Source organism: Benincasa hispida, chromosome 3 (assembly GCF_027475165.1).
Source record: "Benincasa hispida cultivar pf3 chromosome 3, pf3_genome.v1.1, whole genome shotgun sequence".
Taxonomy (NCBI): Eukaryota; Viridiplantae; Streptophyta; class Magnoliopsida; order Cucurbitales; family Cucurbitaceae; genus Benincasa; species Benincasa hispida.
In genome coordinates this window covers 28915674-28936072 of record NC_143480.1, presented here as the reverse complement: position 1 = coordinate 28936072, position 20399 = coordinate 28915674, and the positions used below count along the sequence as shown (strand labels likewise).

Here is a 20399-nt window from a genome sequence, read left to right as displayed (position 1 = left end):
GTGAATGAAATGGGATGTAGAGGCGAGGAAGCCATCTTCAATTCCATCCTATCCCGTAGACATCTCTACTCAATAGCCTATTCCGTGGACATCTCTATTTAATAGACATTTGAAATCTACCTGAAATTAACGAGGCAAATGTGTCGTCAATGATTAAGAAAAAATTACTCAAACTTGCATGTTCTCAAGTCTAATAATGTACATGTTCAGAAGAAACGATTGGTATGTTCGTTCGAATACCTCACCCAATTGTACTTAAAAAAAAAAAATAGTTACGTCATTCTTACTCTCCTCTCCAAAGCTCTCTTTCCTCTGCAACTCATCTCTCTAATCACGCAGCAAGAAAATGGGCAATGACGTCCCATGCCAATGGGCCGAAGTCGAAATTTCAATGATTGGGCGTGGGCCTCAAAGCCCAAGAATACCAGACTTCTTGGGCTCCTGAAAAATGTAAACTGCCCTAAGGAATAGCAAAGATTTCAGGGAGAGAGTCAGAGAAGACGCAAACAAGAGCTCCAGTACCATGTCTTCTGATCTCGACGGCGGCGGCGACGACGACGACATAAACCCTATCTCTCTGATCCTTCCTGTTGAGGAAGCGGATATAAACAAATTGTCTATTCGACATGATGCTGTAGCATCAGAATTGCTCCACCATTTCCTTACTTCGATCAACTCTACTCTATCGATCAGGCAACTACCTTCCCAAGGACTCTCCTTCCAGCTCTGGCCGGCGGCCACCACCCTCGTCAACCTTCTCGACGACCATCGCTCTCATCCTCAAACAAACCCTCTCGCACCCACTCTCACCGCTTTACGCCAAGCTTCAGAATCTCCAACTCTGAAAGTTCTCGAGATCGGCTCCGGAACCGGTTTAGTCGGAATTGCCGCCGCCGCTACATTCGGAGCAAAAGTGACCATAACCGATCTCTCGCACGTGATCTCCAATCTCCAATTCAACGTCGAAGCCAACGCTGGTATTTTAGCAGCGAACGGCGGTTGCGTTCAGGTGGCGCCGCTTCATTGGGGAGAAGCCATTGACGCCGAGCTAATTCAGCAAGACTTCGACCTTATATTGGCTTCGGATGTTGTGTACCATGACCATTTGTACGACCCTCTTATCCAAACGTTGAAGGGCTTTCTCTTAGGCGGAGGAAACCCCAAAATGGTGTTTCTAATGGCCCACTTACGGCGGTGGAAGAAGGACTCGGTCTTCTTCAGGAAAGCAAGAAAGTTGTTTGAAGTGGAGGTTTTACATACAGATCCTCCGCCGCCGGGATCGAGAATTGGAGTTGTTGTATACCGTTTTTCTGCCAAGCAGAGTAAGAAGCCGGCCATTGGTTCAGCTAGACAAGGTTGAATATTAATCTTCTGAATCCATTATCATTTCCCTTCAATCCTCTTACTGATGCTAAGTAAAATTTGTATAAGAGATGAAGATCATTTAGTTTTGTTCTCATTAGCCTATTAGGAACGCTGAAATTCTCTCATTGTTCTCTGCCCATTGCTTCAATATTGCATCATTTCAAGCAAATTCAGGGAAAATTTCAGTACTCCCATTAGTATTATGCTCAGGCTATAAATTTGTCTTCATAAGTGAAGGTGGACCCGAAGACAGTCACTCTATTCTTAATAGCATGCTCAAGTGTCATAATTGAGCTATGTTCATTTTGGCTGAGTAATTCAGTAGTATAGGAAATTTCCCCACAAAATCACATCTAATCTCGTTATGAAGAGAGCAGAGATATGCACCACATGCACATACAGAAATTTTAGCTCAAGCTTCTGTTTATGGTTATTATTAAAGGGTCTAATCGTAAAGACAGGACTGGGGACAGAAACAACAATTAAGCCCCATTTTCATTACATAAATACATAAGCAAGGCCGTAGTTCATTTTAATTTACATGCAAATTAGAGATTAAAAGAATGGGACCGACCCTTCTAAGCTGATGAAACTGAGATGGGCATTGCCTCTTCTGGTGCGACCTCCAGGCCTGAAAGTCCATTCATATTATGGCAAGGCTTGTCGTTTAACTTCCAAAATTTGGCAGTTTTCATGTCGTCCATTACCATCATTTTTGAGAACTCTCCATGGTCATATGTTAGAGTTGCTTTTCCTCCAAATACACTTGGAAGATTTTCCATATCGAAGAAAGATTTCATTAGCTCTACACTGTCCTCGTTGTTGGAGTATATGAAGTTTACTTTCTGAGCCGTCGTTGGGTCAAGAAAGTACCTGATAGCCTACGATATTGATTAATGAATACAATCCAAATGAGAGATTTTAGAACCAAAATTGACGTAAAGAATGGAGATAAATGATGGGTTCTAATTTTCTAACCTTCCAAAATGCTTGGAAGATTCTTGGAGGATTGTAGAGAAACGAAACAGCAAGCCTTTCTGGATAGTGGCTCTGCAGTATGTTAATAATGCCTCTTGCTGCTTTGACAGAGATGTTGGTGTTTAGTGTAAAGCCAGTAAAATCTATCAGCCACGATATCTGTTCTTGCCCATTACGAAGGTTCAAAATTGTGTTCTCTAAAAGATACACTACATGTCGAACATTGTCATCCGGCGAGTTTGTATTCTGAAAATTTGAGAAGGAAGCCAAGCATAATAGAATTAGTTGTTTCTTTTTTTTTTTTTTTTTTAAAAAAACAACAATAATAATAAAATAAACATAATATAATATAATAAGGCAGGCATAATATAATGAGTTTTGTTATTATTATTTTCGATCTCTCTTCATCTCACAAAGATAAAAGAGAGGGAATTTATAATACCTGCATCCCTGGCCTGGATATGAGCACTGTTCGACCGAAACGGTCGTAGAAATTTGCTCTAAAAGATTTGCCCGTTTCACCTTCATGTGCTACTTCATGCTGCACCAAGATCAAAGTTTGTGGGAAATACTTAACTAATTCAACCACCCACTTCATTTCAATAACATTGGAGGATCGAGTGGAATCCACCCTAATTAATAGTGAAATGTAGGGTTGGTTACATCTCTTTTTCTCTTCACCAAATATCTCTAAAAGGATTTTTTTTGGAAAGGTTAAATAAAAGTGACGTTGTAAAGGTATTGTAATTAAAGTGTGGGGAGGGAAAATCGAACCTTTAACCTTGAGGTCAATAGTACGAGAACTTTTAGTCTTTGAAATTTAAAGTTATGTCTATTTGACCATTTTAAAACGAACAATTTAGCTCTCAGGCTAACGAAAAAAATGAGGTGACAGTTAAGTGAGTTAACTAGCTGATTTATAAAATTTTATTAATTTAACATACTTTTTAAACGATGTGGCCCCTCTTTTTGCTTTCTCCATCGTCTTCAACCTTCTCGCTCAAAATTTTCACCAGATCCACACAATTCACTCCATAACCACTCCACAGACAACAATAACATACTTCAAAAGTTCCAATAATGATTTCCAAAACATAAACAAATTAATCGAAATCAACTACGAATTTTCTGATTCCTATTCTTCTGTAAGATAGCGATTGGTGCACCAATGTTGTCGTCCTTCCTTCTCATTAGGTGGATTACCGAATCACACATGAATATTCTAATTCACCAAAAAATCAAACCCCTAAAGAATTTTCGCAAGAACAAGAATAATCGTTTTCCAACGAGTTAAAATGGAAATCCCTCCAAAAGAATTTTCGAACAATTTTGAATCACTCGTAGAGACTTCTCCATCGTCATTGTGCTTTGCAAAGTAAAGATAGGTGGTCTTGGTGTAGAGGGTCAATAGTAGTGTGCGTCTTGGTGTAGGAGGCTGATACCACTATGCAGCCGTGAGTCTCGTGGCATAGCTTAGAAGCCACGATGGTGGTCTAGAGTTCTCAGGACAAAGTAATCATCTTTAGGTTCTCTGTTTCAGTGGTTGTGGTTCTCGTTTTAATTAGCACTTCTTCTCTTCGGTCTTGACTCGTCAAAGCACGGTGACAGAACAGTTGACATTAGAAGCAACGGTGTTCAGATTTGAGGTTTTCTTCCTTAAATTTTAATAATTTGTTGTTATATTTAATTTTCAGTTTGATAGCTATTTAAAGATTTAACTTAGTATGTTATTTTTAAGTTTTTAATGTTTTGTGAGTTTCTCTTTTTAATATTGTTTTAAATTATAAATTAGTAGTATTAATTAGATTCATATCTTTGTCTTGTATGAAGGTAAGCTAATATGTATTGAGTGTATCACAAATTTTATTTTTGTATACCACATTTTGAATATCACAATTTTAGTATCACATTTCTTATATGACATTTTGTGTATCACAGATTTGTTTTTTTCTACTCTAATAAGAAGTTTGGATTTCACTCTCATTTCATTTGTTCCTCTCTTTGTTTAACAAAATTGAGATATTGATTTGTTTCCGCAACATTTCTTTTTTCCATCAATTCCATATAGAGTCTTTTTTCCATCAATTCCATTTTCTTAACAGTTGCATAAGAACTATTCTGAATTTTCAACAGTGGTATCAAAGATATTTTGATTTTTTTCAACAAACGGGTTCATTGGAGGAGAGTTGAAGAAGATGATTGGGGGAAGAGGAAAAGAAGAGGAAGGCCACAACCTACGTCATTAAATATAAATATAAATATACATATATTATTTATATAGTTAATAAAATTGATCAATCATTTTACCGTTAGATAACTAACTGTGTAAGTAAATTCAGGGACCATTTTAAACCATTTCTCAAATCTTGAGATTAAAATGTTCATTTTAAAACTTTAAGGATGAAATGGACATCAACTTCAAACCTCAATGTTGCCGAAAAGAAAAAAAAAAACTAAAAGAATATTATTTTGGCATCAAACAGAGGAGAGGAAGTAAATGCGGTAGTAACAAAAAATCTATATCATGCTTTTCTGCTCATATGATGTAACATGTATATATACCCAAACTCTTACAATTGTCAAACCATATAAACATTTCACCAAATTACTAAAAGGGGTCTACTTTTCCTCTTGAGTCCATAGCAGATAGAAACAACTAATTCTATAGTGGATATCTATTCTATTCTAAATTTGACAGAGAAGAAAAACTTGCTAATTCACCTTACCATTGAAACAGTGTCATGGTTCTGGTTGACATTAAATTGATGAACAATTACATATGAATCCTCATTTTCAAATGCATGCGTGGATTAATTCAAGAAGCGTAGAAAGAAGATAGTTAGCAGATGATGAGTGAAGATCATCGTTTTAGCCTAACAATGCACGAGTATAGAATCCAACTATCATTCTAAAGATGATGTATGGGAGTCTTTAAAAAAAAATATTTATGAGCGGGTCAGACAAATGTAGGTAACTATCATTCTTAAGAAAATGATTGCAAGATGAGAATAATTGTGGGGGTCCAAAATGTAAGTAACTGTCTCCTTTCATATTATAACAACAAATCTTTTATGTCTAGTTTTATGATCTTTATCAAACAAAAATAATACTTGAATGCATATATATTTATGTATCTCACCCTATCACACTCCCACCCTAGTAAAGATTCAAAAATATTTTCAAAGTTTAAGTAAAAAATGTCTTTTATATAACAAAATTTGACAATTGAGTGGAAGACAAAAAAATATGTTTAGTCTAGAATTTGTTTAAGTATTTTTCTTTATCAAAAAGTCAACATGCAGTCCAAAAATTTGGGTCATCACTAAATAAACTAAGATGTTCCTTTTTAAAAAAAAAAAAATTCTACATATCTAATTTTATTGGGTTATCGAAACTTAATACGCGAAGTCCTAAATGTCCCCAATGCTTATCAAAATGTGTTTAGTTCAATGGTAATTGAAGTATACGTCTCCTTCTCAAGCCAAAAATTTAAATCCTCATCTCCTCACTTGTTTGGTTAAAAAAAAAAAAAAAAAAAAACTTACTGAATTATTATGAACATTAAAATAGTTGGGAACAAGCTTTTTCCTCTTTCTGCGAGAAACTAATTAGTTCACACAGGGTATATTTGATGTTCGACCAACTTGGAATTACTTCAACCACAAGTTTACAAGGCTCTTTCTCCTGAATGTAAAAAGAATGACACAAATGCATATTCATACTTAAAAAAAATGTAAAGAACTTAAAGATTGATCAAACTAACCCATTTGATTTCCTCAGGCTTATAAGTTGCCCTCCATTTGAGTGAGTCCTCCACCATTTTCTTTGCCTTATGAAGATCCCAATTCCGAGCAACCAAATATCTCCGAAGGCATGCATCATTGCAGTACTTTAAACAACGATCGGATAGGTGCCCTAAGGCAGCTCTTAGTTCATTGATCTGTTTGTTAAAGACAAGACCATTACAGATCACAACTGTTTAAAGAAATTTAGAATAATCTATAGGTCAAAAGTTTGAATCTTCCAATTAGAATCATATTATTATTATAATTCAAAAGGAGGGAAAGGGAAAAAAGGAGTTTAAAAGTAGTGTTCTACCTTCACATCCTGCTGTGAAGAATCATTAGTTTCTCCATTGTTATGGGAGCCCCTTCTTTTAAGAAGAAACATGTTGAATACACACACACACAGCAAATTCAACCTACAACATTCAGAAGGCTATATCATTGCATATGAAAGATGCTGTAATTTATTTTCAAAGTCTCAACTAAATTCTTTAGCATTTGGGACGAAAACATTAAATATCTTGGTCCACTTAATGTTCAAAATAGTTATGAAAAATGAGAAGGAAGCTCAAGGAGGACTGATTCATGGAAACATGGATGTACATAAGTTGGATTGAGGGTATTTTTTTGGACTAACTCGAAAATTTGGTTGGTTAGGTTGGTAACCCAAAAAACTCAAATAAAGTCTCAAACCTAATCCAACCCAACCCTTAAAATTCGGGTTAGGTTGAGTTGGATTGTCAAGTTATAATTTATTTTTTCATTTTTAGTTAAAAATATCAAATTTATCTATAACACATAACTAATAATTAAAATTTCATAAAAATCAAATGTTAAATACCAAATATTTATAATATTTATTATAAATTTTAAACAAAAATAAATATCATAACAATTTTAATATATATAATCCAACTAAGATCTAAACTAATCCAATCCAACCTCTATATTTTGATTTGGGTAGTGCGGATTGATTTGACCACTCCTACAGCCAACCAGTAATGACTCCTATCTATAAATTCCCAACTTGAAGATGCAGGACATTGAATGGTCTATTAAGCCAGCCTCCCCTACACAAAAATAAACAAAAGAAAATCACCGAAATTAATAGCAGCAACAACAACAATATTTAATTCATGAGGATTTAAGGCCATTTAATGCGAAATTGATTGGGAAAAATCACTGGCAACTCTATAGAACAAACATTTGATTCAGAATCGTGCACTGTGAAATTACTTTGACCACACACCTGCCCTAGAAAAAAGCCACTTCAAGACTCAAAGTTAGTCATTTGTGAGAGGCTCGAGAATCAAAGAGGAACCAAAAACACACAATCAGAATCCATCGTGTCGATAACTATTTTGGCCAAACACGGTCTCAGCAATCGCATTCATAATTTAAGCTAACAAATCTAGAAGGCTTCAGAATCCGAGAGGAAAATTGGGATAAAACGAATCAAGAGGCGATACATTTCAATAATGCAAATCAAATAGCGAAATTCAGAGTCACAGTTCAACAATCGACGTCGTATTAAGAAATGTACCAAATCATAACAAAGAAAGTCAACAATCGATGTCGTATTGAGAAATTACAACCGCAAAACGAACTAACCTGAGATTGCGATCGGAAGAGAGAGCGAGAAAGCGGTTCTCAGTGTTGACAATGGGAGGAGGAAGAAGAACTCAGAAGACTCATAAGTTCTTCCCTTCTTTCTCAAATGTCATCACAATTTTCCTCATTCTCTATTCAATAAATAGAATTATCAATTTTCCCGCGTTCAACGTGTATGGTATTTTAAAAATGCACATGGAATATTTTTCATATTTTCTAAAAACGATTTTCAAACTCCTATTTTAAAAATCTGCCAGGCATCAATTTGGTCGCTATATTTCACGATTTGATAGGAAAATGGTTCGATTATAATGAAGTCAAACTTTTGTAATAAAAAGGAGAGCTTAAACTTTTAATCTCTTGGATCAAAGATATATATTTAAATTAAAGTTATATTCAGGTTGACAATTGTATAATATTACTTATTCAATAGTATCTTTGAGATTATTTTTATACAATTTCTTCTCTTAACCCGAAATCAAAGCACAAACATAACGAAAAAAATTAGAGAGAAGAACAAGAACAAAAAAACATACAAAATACACTCACAATTCATGGAAAAAAGTTTCAAGGAGGATAATAATACAAAGATCACCTAAAACATACACATTGAGTTCCCTCAATAGACATCGAGTAACAAAGAAAATTCTTATACCATACAACCTAACTGATAATCTGGAGGTGATACGGTTAGCTCCATAAACACAAACATCGATCACTTTCGCACCAAATATTATTTATACATAAATTTCATTTGAAATAAGAACAATAGGGCAAATAATAAATAAGAAAATGTTCCATTTTCACCCCAGAACTAATCAAGTTATATCATTTTTTTTTTCGTGAACACTCATTTTCATCTGATTTGATTTTAACCCTCTATCCAATTATTATTACTGCACTCTTGAATTTTCATAGAAAGCAACGTTATTTTTTGTTTTCTTGTAAGTTACCTAATAACCAAATTAATGGCATATGTTGACTTTTTTCTTTTTTTTTTTTTAATTGAGAAAGATATATTTTGATTCGATGGGTATCAAATAGAACAGAATTGAATGCACGCAAGATGAAATTAGGGAAGAACATTTTTAATCCATAATAATAATTAATATAAGAAGAAAACCCAAATATCAAACAACAACCAACGGCAGCCAACTAAGTGATAGCTGGCCCTCCAACTACCCAATCAATAATTGTTAGTTTTCCTTGTTTTGTTTTTTTTTCTAACAAGTGTGTCTATGGGTTGTGTTTGTGTTATTAATCTGATAAGGAGTTTTTGTATTAAAAAATAAAATCATGAAACAAGAACATGAGCAACTTTTCTTTTTAACCCTTTTTCCAAATCAATGGAGAAGCAATTAATAGACGCATATGTAATTTTCACCAAAAATATGCATAAGTTTGTTTTTAGTATAGAACATATTGAAAATGAACTGACTCAAAATATTTTTCCTTTTTGCTATCTAGAGGGAGAGATGCAATATAGATAATATTTCACATTCATGCATTTCATCTTCTCTACAAAATATTTTCACTTGTGTTGTTAACACATGCTCAGTGTTAGTTTGCGTTTAATCTCTTTTAGGAAGAAGTGGCTATTCATGACAAAAAAAAAAAAATGATCTCTGCATCTGATATCAAAGACACTGAATGAAAGTAAAATTTATGAATCGGTACTAAACATATAATTTTTCAACTAGGAGAAAATAAAAGTTGAAACATGGAGCAATTGATGCTCATTCATGCTTCTAGAATTTAGCACTGAGACTTTTATCAATAAAGGTTCATAATTGTTAATATTTGACTATTTTTCCTTACTAATGTTCTCATCACATGCTTGATGCAGACCGACCCTTTTGTAATGTAAGAAGGAACACTTGAAATGTAGTGATTTCTCTCTTGTTCTCATCATAAAGATCAAAACTTAGAGATAATGAAATATCTCCTTCATATAGTCAAAACTTAGACATGCTTTCTTCATTTGATTCAACAATAAATAAGGATTGGATTAATCTTAGAGATAGATTCTCGAGAGAGTACATTGATGTAGTTGCACAATTCATGGAGTGGCAAAATGTCATGTAAATAGAAAGGAAAAAATGAGATGCCCATGTAAAAATTGTCATAATTCAATTTCATTGCATTGTTCTAAGTGGAAGAATGTTCCTAGTGATGTCATTGCCACAATAAAGGCTCGTTTGTAGTTAAGTTTTATGCTTTTATTGTATTAATCTCATATGTGTACTTACCATAACATTTATTGAAAATGTATATACATTTTATTGTGGATCTATTCTCGAGTGTCGTCAATAAGTACATAAATCAGCAAATACAGAACTCATTTAGAGAATATAAATCAGAATTGCGTAAGCACTACTATAGCTATGTAAATCCTGTAATTACTCGTGAAAGCCCACCATACAGGTTAACAAATAAAGAAGATTGGAAGATTCTTTGTGATCGAGGAGATGGATATGTTGTAATTATTTTTTAAATCATCTTGAAGCCTAATTGTGCACTTTAAAAGAACTTTGTTCTTGGCTTATTTGTAGGGATCCAAGAGTTGAGTTATATGCTTTTAGAACTATCAAATGACGGGTTTAGTCTTGAAAGAAATTTAGGTAGATTTAGGGAGGAGGGATTCATTTCGATGTTTTCTATGAATTTGTTGCTACTTTGTAGGTTTAAATGACATTTAGGTGGAATTAGGATATGTTCGTAGCTTGGGGAAGGGGGAGGAAATGTATATGTTGTAATTGTTTTATATATTATCTTGAAGCCTAATTGTGCACTTTAAAGGAACTTTGTTCTTGGCTTATTTGTAGGGATCTGAGAGTTGAGTTATATGTTTTTAGGACTATTGAATGACGGGTTTAGTTTTGAAAGAAACTTGGGTGGATTTAGGGGGGGAGGAATTCACTTCGACGTTTTCTATGCATTTGTTGCTACTTTGTAGGTTTAAATGGCTTTTAGGTGGAACGACGACACGTTCATAGCTTGGGGGGAGGGGGAGGGGAGGTATGTATATGTTGTAATTGTGTTCTCGATTAACTTGAAGCCTAATTGTGCACTTTAAAGGAACTTTATTCTTGCCTTATTTGTAGGGATCCGATAGTTGTAGAAGTTTAAATGGCATTTATGTATTTACTTAAGTGGATTTACGACATGCTCGTAGAGTGGGAGAGGGGTTCATATCTTAATTATAACCATTTTAATCACTTTTTAGATAATAAAATAGTTGTTTGTAGTGTCCATCTTTTAATTATGAACATTGATGACATGTTTGTAGCTTGAGAGAGGGATCATTCCTCATAACCATTTTAAACATTTTGTTTTAGTCTTTGTGTGATTGTTAAAATATTTTTGTACATTTTCCTTTGTTGATTTTAAGGAATATTTCATAATATTTGTTTTTCCTATTTCAAGTTGTTCGTATAAATTCTTAAAGATCATTTTTTGGAGAATGTGAGAAGATTTTGAGATGATTATTAGTTTGGTAAGATTTTGAGATGATTATTAGTTTGGTTTAATATCTCATTTATTTGGACTGAGGGTATTTTGAAGATTAAATTTTTTTGTGTAAGGAATTTGTAAAAAGCTAGAAAAGCTCAAATTTAATTGTACACATAGTTTTTGTTGGTAGAATTTTATAGTTTATGTATTGAATATTAATCTTATTTTTAAATATATAAGCTTACTTTTGTTATATTTGTCCCCAATTGATTTGTTTGAAGATTAATTTTTGTTTGTGCATAATTAGGTATTAAGGAAATAAAAATTTGGTTATTAACCGTTATAAAATATGTATAAAATTATAAACAACTTATGCCGACGCAAATAAAAGTTGGCAAAAATCTATGTATTGAACTGGAATTTTTGTTGTTTAGAAATATGTTTTTGCCGATGCAAAGTGTATTTTGTTGGGAAAACACATATGCCGACAAAAAAAGTGCGTTGACAAAAATGGTATTTATGCTTACAAAAATAGTTTTCGTCGGGAGACACTTCTCCCATCATGGATACGACGACGATTATGTCAACGCAAAAAAAAAAATGCGTTGGCATAATCTATCCCGATGTTTTTAGTACTTTGTCCGACATTTTGATGGAGTTATATGTGTTAACTAATTAAGTTATATTGAATGGATTTCGTGGATTCTATACCTACTTTACATCAGTGTGGTGTTTGGAGACTTATATTTCACTAAACGTAACGGCAATTCTAGGGCAGGCGTGCTAGCTTTTCATGCCTGAAGAAATCGAAGACTGCAGATTAAGACCATCTCCATGGGTGGCATATGTGTGTTATTTGTTGACTGTTGGTTTTCTTCGCCTCGTTTACTTCTAAAGGGAAAAAACTAAGTAAGCCACATTTAACTTGATGTGTGTATACATATATATTTTAACAACACATACAAAAGACTTGAAGACTATTCCAGGCAAGGATCAGCTGTTTAATTTGGAGTTATTTAACTTAGAATTGTTTGATATGAACAATTATTTAAATTTGTGTTTGGATTACATATTTGTTTAACACATACCTATTAAGTATGAGTTTATGTTTTTCAATAACCATATTCTGTAGTTTGAGCAAACCCTTGCCTACAAGGGAGACTTTTGGGGTCTAAACAAGGGGTGTAGTTCGTGAAAATGATCTTTGTCGAGCAATCCTCCTAGACAGATTTGATACTTCTTTCTTTAATATACTCTTGGGATTTCAATTTTAGAAGAACAAAATAAAATTCCAAATGAATACGTACAAACGTAAGGTGTGTTAAACTATAAAATAACACTAACTATTCTAAATACTTTTAGAATAGGGGTTATTGTAGATTTAATCCATTTTCAAAACTTATTTTCATAAATGTCCTAAGTTTTTTAGATTTTCGTATATAAGATTTAATGGACTTTTCAAACTAAAATAACCTGAGTGTGGTGGGCGGCTAGAGAGAGAATGTGGCATTGAATTTTTTTTTTTTTTAATATTTACAAAGCACCTTTAATGTAAGAGGGAAAAAAATGCATTTATTTCTTGAGATTTTATTCTTTTTGCTTAATTGGAGAGTTAAAACGCATTTAATGAAATTTTATTTCTTATTTATGTTGATTTCATATATCAAGTTATTGGTTTATCTAGGTTCATGTTTATTTTAAATATACCTTAAAACATTTTGTTAGATATTCAAAAATATCTTAATCAATATATGAAATATACAACAGTATATAAATTATAGTTTGACTCAATACTTGACATAAATTACAGTATAAACAAATATATCACGGTATATAAATTACATATTAGCTTAATGCTCAACATAAATCACAGTATATTATAAATTTCATTTACATCACAGTATATTAATTTTTTTTTTAACCACCAACTCCTATATCGTGGTGTAACATGGTTGTATGGCTTCAACATGCAGGTTGGTAAGAACACTTGAGACAATGATCTACGTCTGATGCAAACTCTAAAGTGGTATATCACGTCGTAAAAAGTGACAGCGGTGGAATTCCCCTCATATCATTAGGAATATCTTGATATAATTCAAACTATCTGTAACATCCCGAATTTCAGAAAAAATTAAGTTAATTATCTAAAATTATTGAGTTTAAATTTCCCTTTCATTTGAAAAATTGGGGTTAAATTGAAATAATTGAAAAACTTTTATTGATTAAATTGAATTTAATTCATTAGATATTCAAACTGATATCTTGAAAATATTGAATTTTGTTTCCCTTTGATTTTAGATTTTAAGGCCAACTTAAAAAAAATTAAAAGAGATAATTAATTTCATATGATTTTGAATTGATTTAAATATTTAGAAGAATTTAATTTGTATCAAATTAATGGATCTGTCTTTAATTTTAGTTTTTGAAGCCTAAATTAAGATAATTTGAAAAGTTAATTGATTTATATATTTGATAGAATCTTTGGAGATTTTAGAGATATTGTGATAAAATATTTTATTTATCTTTTCAAAATTTGAAAAAAAAATAAAGAAATTGAGATTTTTTTCGAAATTAAATGAGAGTGAAAAGTGTCAAAAAAATTGGAGAGAGAGCAATTCAGATTTTTAGCGGCAGCTTTCACAAAATTGTTGATTTCCAAAGTTTGAACCATTGGATCGTGCTCAAATTTGGTCAGTCTGTTTGAGACATATAGAGTTTCATTTTGAATGGTTGGATCATTGTTTGAAAGTCTGGTTTGTTCGTAATCGCTGCTGAATAAAATCTGTAAAACTAGAAATTCCTCTTCTCTCACTCTCGCAAACCCTCCTCATGCAAGACCCTCACTACTAGTCGCGAGCCTAAACAATTTATGCCATCCGACAGCAACACCCCCTACCTATCTATGGTAGCCACGAGCCGACGCGCCATCAACCGCCACTGCCTGATCTTTGCTGGAATCTTGAGAAAATCTTGGATTTCATATTTGGAAGTTTTGAGGCATTGTCCATCAAGCTAGAGACCATTTTTTGTTTTGCAAAAAATTGATGAAGATTGGTAAATTTTGTAAGTTGTTGGATGGTTATTCTTTTGGATTGAGAATAATAGTGGAAAAAGTAAGTTATTGATTTTGGATTTAATTCTTGATCTTGGCTAATTGAATCAAGTTTTGGAATTTGTCTTGGACCAAGCCACAACTTTGGGTTGATTCAAGTTTTCCAAAGGTTTTAAGAAATTATTTGCGTGGACTTTTGTGACCAAGTTGAGGTAAGTGATACTATTATCAGTGCCTTCGTGTCAGGCGACCTAAATTAGACCTATAAAATTACTTGGTGAACTTTGGAGCATGATTTTGTTTGTCATTATGTTTTGCTAGTTGCATAGCAGTTACAAGTATTATGAGCATGTTAAAATTTTTAATTAGTACTGATATTATGTATGTGATGCATGAATAACCTGGTTTATTGTCTCGCCTTGATGCATGCTATTATTATGTTTGATGGTGTGCCTACGGGCCGCTAGACATGCATGAACTGATAGGTTTACGTTCATGTTATTATCATATTTGACGGTGTGCCTACGGGCCGCTAGACATGCATGAGTCGACAGGTTTACGTTCATGTTACTTTTATTTTCATGTTTCATATTTTGACGGTGAGCCTACGGGCCGCTAGACATGCGTGAACCGACAGATTTACGTTCATATTATTATTATGTTTGATGGTGTGCCTATGGGCCGCTAGACATGCGTGAGTCGATGGGTTCACATTCATGTTATTATCATGTTTGATGGTGTGCCTATGGGCCGCTAGACATGCGTGGGTCGACAGGTTCACGTTCATGTTATTATCATGTTTGACGGTGTGCCTACGGGCCATTAGACATTTGTTTCAAGGCAAGATAGTACGTCTTTTGGTTTTCCTTTCATCATCAAAAACCAATGTAGCTGTATGAGCCACGAGCTATCTTTTTTTGCTCGTGGTTGCATAGTCTGATCCCGGTAGTGGGATCACTTACTGAGTATTTTATACTCAACCTTTCTTAATTTATGTTTTTCAGGTAATGATAGGAACGGACCGGCGGGTGACGAGAAGGATCTGTGATTGTGTCATATGGGACATGTAAATCGCTTCCGCTCAGTTTATGTTTTCAAGCTATTTAAAAGTTTTGATTTGAAACTCAATGTTGGTCAAAAAAAATTTTGTTTAAGTTATTTTTTTTAATCATTATTTTAGGGGCCCCGAACAAAGGTTTTACTTATTTGTTATTTATTTTAAAAAACTGTCTTTATTATTTTAATGAAATTTATTTTCCTCAATGGTCGAAATGTTTTGAATGTAAATGTGTAGTTATGAGTAATGACTCTTGTCAGAGTACTCAAAAAGGTCGGGTCGTTACAGTTGGTATCAGAGCCTAAGTTTTAGGTTCTGTAGACTTACTTACGATGTAAGTCTTGGTTTTGTGTCTCTTATGGCTATTCACGGATCCTTCGTCCTCGCCAGGTATGTTCTTTCATTAAATGTTTTATGGAAGATGTGTCTCTTATGTCTAAGCTTTATGTATTGACTAATTGTTATTGCTAGTTTAATGACCTGAAAGAAGTTAGTATGAGATGGCTATTTTTGTTTTAGTGTCATGGGAAGAAAGAAGGATCATTATAAGGTCATTTGGCATTAGTTTAATTCATGGAAGGACTGTTAGAAACGAGCATATATTTCTGTTCAGGAATATTGAAACCTGATAGAACTATGAAGTGTTATGCACTTATGACATGAAAGAAAAAAATGGATGTATTTAGTTAAGCTATAGAATAAGGTAGGTGAATTGGAAATTCACTGAGGAATAATATTAAGTTTTGCATTACGAGAATAAAACTAGTGGTGCTACAAGGAACTTTATCACAAGGCACACGTTCTTAGTTATGAGATTAAAGTTTCTTTATAAGATAAAAAAAAAAGAGGTGAGAAGAGACTATAAATTCTATTAAGAATTACTAGATTTTAAAATCAAAATGTTCTAAGAAAAATTTTGAAAGGATTAATAGGTCATGATCACTTTCATGGTATCGAAGTTGGTGGACCGAGTAATGTATGGTGTTTTGGTTCTTTATGTAACGTGCCTAAAAGGAAGAAGAATTACTAGAAGGAGCATAAACCGATAGCATGAGGAACTGTATACAAGACCTAGGTAAGATGAATTGGTCGAGGAATGCCAAGATGGTTGAAATTATAGTTGCCTTTAGATGGGAGAAAACGAGTTATTGGATTGAAAAATTCTTAAGGTGCTTGGGTTTGAACTATGTGTTTGTTGCAATGAAAAGGTTCAAGTTTAATTAACTATACCAAGAGGAAGGATAAACGTTTTCAAGTTTAAAAGCAATGTTATCTTGTGGGGATACCCTACTAAAGTTCCAAGTTTGGAATGGAATTTTAGATTTATGGAAAAAGTTAATAAAGGGTCATATGTCTTGGTTTAGAGATTATGTTTCACTCTTGAAGTAAAAAGTGTACCTTCAAGTTGTTGGGTTAAACAAGGATAAATGTGAAGAAAATAATAGTATTTAAGAAAAGGTTTTATTCATCTGGGGAGATAAATGGAAATTAATGTGTTCAAGATTCTAAAACAGTCAAGAAAGATTTGGATTTTAAGACATGATATGGGTGGATACAAGGCATGATTTGGTATAAAATAGGAATCTCTCATTACCATTTGGAACTTTGTACTACAATATGCAGTGTTTGAAAAAAAAAATAGCTTGCTTAGGTTGTTGGATTGTAGACTGTGGTAAGGGATTCGAATAGTCACATGTTTTGGTACAGATATATTTCACTAGGAAAGTGAAAAAGAGCATCTTGGATTTATTTGTCTTGGAAAAGATAAGGGTAAGGGAAGATGAAAGGATTTGAGAAATATTTTGTTGTTTTGAGAAGGTAATGGAAATTAATATTTTGAGATTAAGAACAAAGGTTTGGTTTGGTGTCCAAGATAAGAAATATGTGTTTACGAACCTTTAGAGTTGGTATGAACAATCTCGTTATTATTTGGAACTATGGATCTTAGTATTTGTTGGTTGAATGGATATCCTACCTAAGCTATTGGTCATGGAATATAGTTTTAGCATGAGAATTTGATTAAGCTAGACTATCACGCGTTGGAAGAGTGCTTAGCAATCTTCTTCAAATTATAATGGAGTCAGAGGAAATAACGTTTTATGAAAGGATGTTTAGTAGCAATAATTGCTAGAAACTATGGAAATGGAAAGAGTAAGGCCTCGTTAAAGAGGAGGAAGACATTGAAAGGTATTAGCAAGGTTTAAAGGTTTTGATTGTGGACACGAATATCTAGAACAAGGAATTAATGAAGCCATCGATTTTATTTGAAGGTGAAAGTAATCTAGCTCCAAGTAAGAAACAAGCTATATGAGTATTAAGGTTGAGTAAATTTGATCTTCCAGAATGACCCCTAGCACTAGAGACGAACTTGAGTTGCGAGCAACTCCTATCCTTAAGGCTCCTCATAGAAGGACTCTAGTAGAGTTGGAATAGCCTGTGTCACTGATACAATAACCATTTAGCAAAGTGTTTCATATGTGCCTTAATGTTTTGCCTTGAAGCACATTAACTTTGTTTATTAGGAAAGAAAAATGATTCATGCGACTTTATATCAACTATTACGGATTGAATATGATAGCGTATCTCGGTTGCAGGGGATTGCCTGGGCAACTAGGTGCCGAATCCAAATTCTGAATCCTGAACTTGAGATGCTATGCAAGATATGTTTTCTGTTACATGGATAGTGAGGTGACCCACTCTATGGAGAGTGAACATTCTCAATATAGATGTATGCAATCATGAAGGTCTTTATCTTAGAAACTGGCATCAAGTAATGGTTACAGCTATTATGAGGTTATGGTGATGTATTTTTGGAATGACAAATGCTCTACAGTATATGGGGACTTCAGCTTCATTTAAGTGAGATTTTCAGATTCGTATATGGGAGGGTCTAAATGGTGATATGTGTTTGTTTTAAGATTAAAGAGTAACATGATATTGTCTCAGATAAGTTATACAATTCATGGTAGGAGGTGAAGACTTTCTGAAATGTGGAGTTAGCGCTAATTAAAAGTTCTTTGGCAGTATTATCAGTCTGAAGAAGCGATTTGGAAACATGAAGATGAGACAAGAACTAAGTATCACGAACCTTTAAGGACTTGAACTTTCGAGGACTAAAGTTTCTTAAGGAGGGAAGAATGTAACATCCCGAATTTCAGAAAAATTTAAGTTAATTATCTAAAATTATTGAGTTTAAATTTCCCTTTCATTTGGAAAATTGGGGTTAAATTGAAATAATTGAAAAACTTTTATTGATTAAATTGAATTTAATTCATTAGATATTTGAACTGATTATCTTGAAAATATTGAATTTTGTTTCCCTTTAATTTTGGATTTTAGGGCCAACTAAAAAAAAAATGAAAGAGATAATTAATTTCATGTGATTTTGAATTAATTTAAATATTTGGAAGGATTTAATTTGTATCAAATTGATGGATCTGCCATTTAATTTTGGTTTTTGAAGCCTAAATTAAGATAATTTGAAAAATTAATTGATTTATAAATTTAATATAATCTTTGTAGATTTTAGAGATATTGTGATAAAATATTTTATTTATCTTTTCAAAATTTGGGAAAAAAATAAAGGAATTGAGATTTTTTTTCAAAATTAAATGAGAGTGAAAAAAGGCAAAAAAGTTACTCCCTCATAGTGCAAGTTGCTAATAATTTTAATTTCTAAAAAGAAACGGGGGATAAGTTAGTGAACTAAAATATATATATTTAAAAGTTTAAAAAATGATAATAGAAAATCTGAAAGAGATTTGTTTAAAAAAATTGACTGAAATGGAATTTTAAAAAAGAAAAAAAAAACAGAGAGAGAAGAAAAGGGGAAAAAAAGAAAAGAAAAAAGGAAAAAAAAAAAAAAAAGAAAGGAACAAAGAGAGAAAAATAAGAAAGGAAAGGAAAAACGAAAAAAATGGGAGAGGGAAACCCTAAACACCTCTGTTGGCCGTAGGATGACAAAATTCTTTACAAGGTCGGGTTCCTAATTCGATCGGGATGGAGAATCCTCAATTTGACCGGGAACGAAGGTCAAATTGGGGATTTAAATCGGGTCCCCGATCAGGGACGGGGAGGGGATCCCCACTCCGTTCCTGACCCTGAACCTGATCCCCGTCCTCAGCCCAATTTTTTTAATTGTTAATATAAATATATATATATAAATAATAATAATACTTAAACAATATGTTTCAGTTTTTTTTCTTTTTTAATTTTAAAAATCTAATATAATAAATTTAATTTTTATTAATTTATAATAAAAAAAACATGTAATGTTTAGTTAACAATAATACTAATTTCTTATATAAATATTAAATTTAGTTAATTTAAATAATAAAAATAATAAAATAATAAAATAAAAAGTGAGGAATGGGATAGGAATGTGCATCCCTACCCTGGCCTCGTTGCCATCCCTAGTTGGCATCACCTTCCTCCTCTCATTTTTTTCCCTTTTCCCATCTTATTTCCATCTCTCTCCCCTCTCTCAACTCTTTGTTCTCTGTCGCAGCCTCTCATCCCTCTCCCATTGGCTAGCGAGAAGACAAGGGGGAAGGTGATGAGTAGGGGTGGAAACGATTCGGTTCGGTTCTATTTGGTGGTCAAACCGAACTAAACCGATTTATTGGTTCAAACCGAATTGCATATATGCAGTTCAGTTTGGTTTCAAATTCGGTTTTGACATTTTTAAAAAATCCATATTATATTCTTTTTTTTAATTAAAAACGATTTGATTCGGTTCGGTTTTAAATTCGGTTTTGTTCTTTAAATTAAAAGCGGTTCGGTTTTAAATTCGGTTTTACTCTTTTTTTAAATATATATATATATATTAGTTAAAAACGGTTTGGTTTGGTTTGGTTTTAAATTCGGTTTTCAAAAGTGAAATCAAACCGAACCGAATTTTTCGATTTTACTGAGTACTCGATTCGGTTCGATTTTTAGAAACGATTCGATTTTTGCGGTTTGAATGATCTCTCTAGTGATGAGTGTCAAAGAACATGTGGATATGACGGCTGACGACTACAAGCAGCTCATCTCCGACTAGATCTGTAATGCTTCGGCACGGCAGTTGATGACGACTAAATATGCAGTTCCAACGACG

The 20399-nt window shown here is 33.1% G+C and overlaps 2 protein-coding genes across 2 annotated transcripts; one reads left to right on the top strand and one right to left on the bottom strand.

The window, feature by feature from the left end:
• Positions 1-132: 132 nt before the first annotated feature.
• LOC120073008 (uncharacterized) lies at positions 133-1568 on the top strand. Its single transcript, XM_039025558.2, has one exon. It carries the CDS (start codon positions 524-526, stop codon positions 1358-1360), a length of 837 nt encoding a protein of 278 aa, XP_038881486.1. The 5' UTR covers positions 133-523; the 3' UTR covers positions 1361-1568.
• Positions 1569-1770: 202 nt separating this feature from the next.
• On the bottom strand, positions 1771-8017 carry LOC120073007 (uncharacterized). Its single transcript, XM_039025556.2, has 7 exons — positions 7740-8017; positions 7071-7198; positions 6442-6544; positions 6107-6283; positions 2786-2884; positions 2344-2589; positions 1771-2246 (listed from the first exon to the last, which is right to left on the bottom strand). Exons 3-7 carry the CDS (start codon positions 6511-6513, stop codon positions 1944-1946), a joined length of 897 nt encoding a protein of 298 aa, XP_038881484.1. The 5' UTR covers positions 6514-6544; positions 7071-7198; positions 7740-8017; the 3' UTR covers positions 1771-1943.
• Between the last annotated feature and the right edge of the window lie 12382 nt (positions 8018-20399).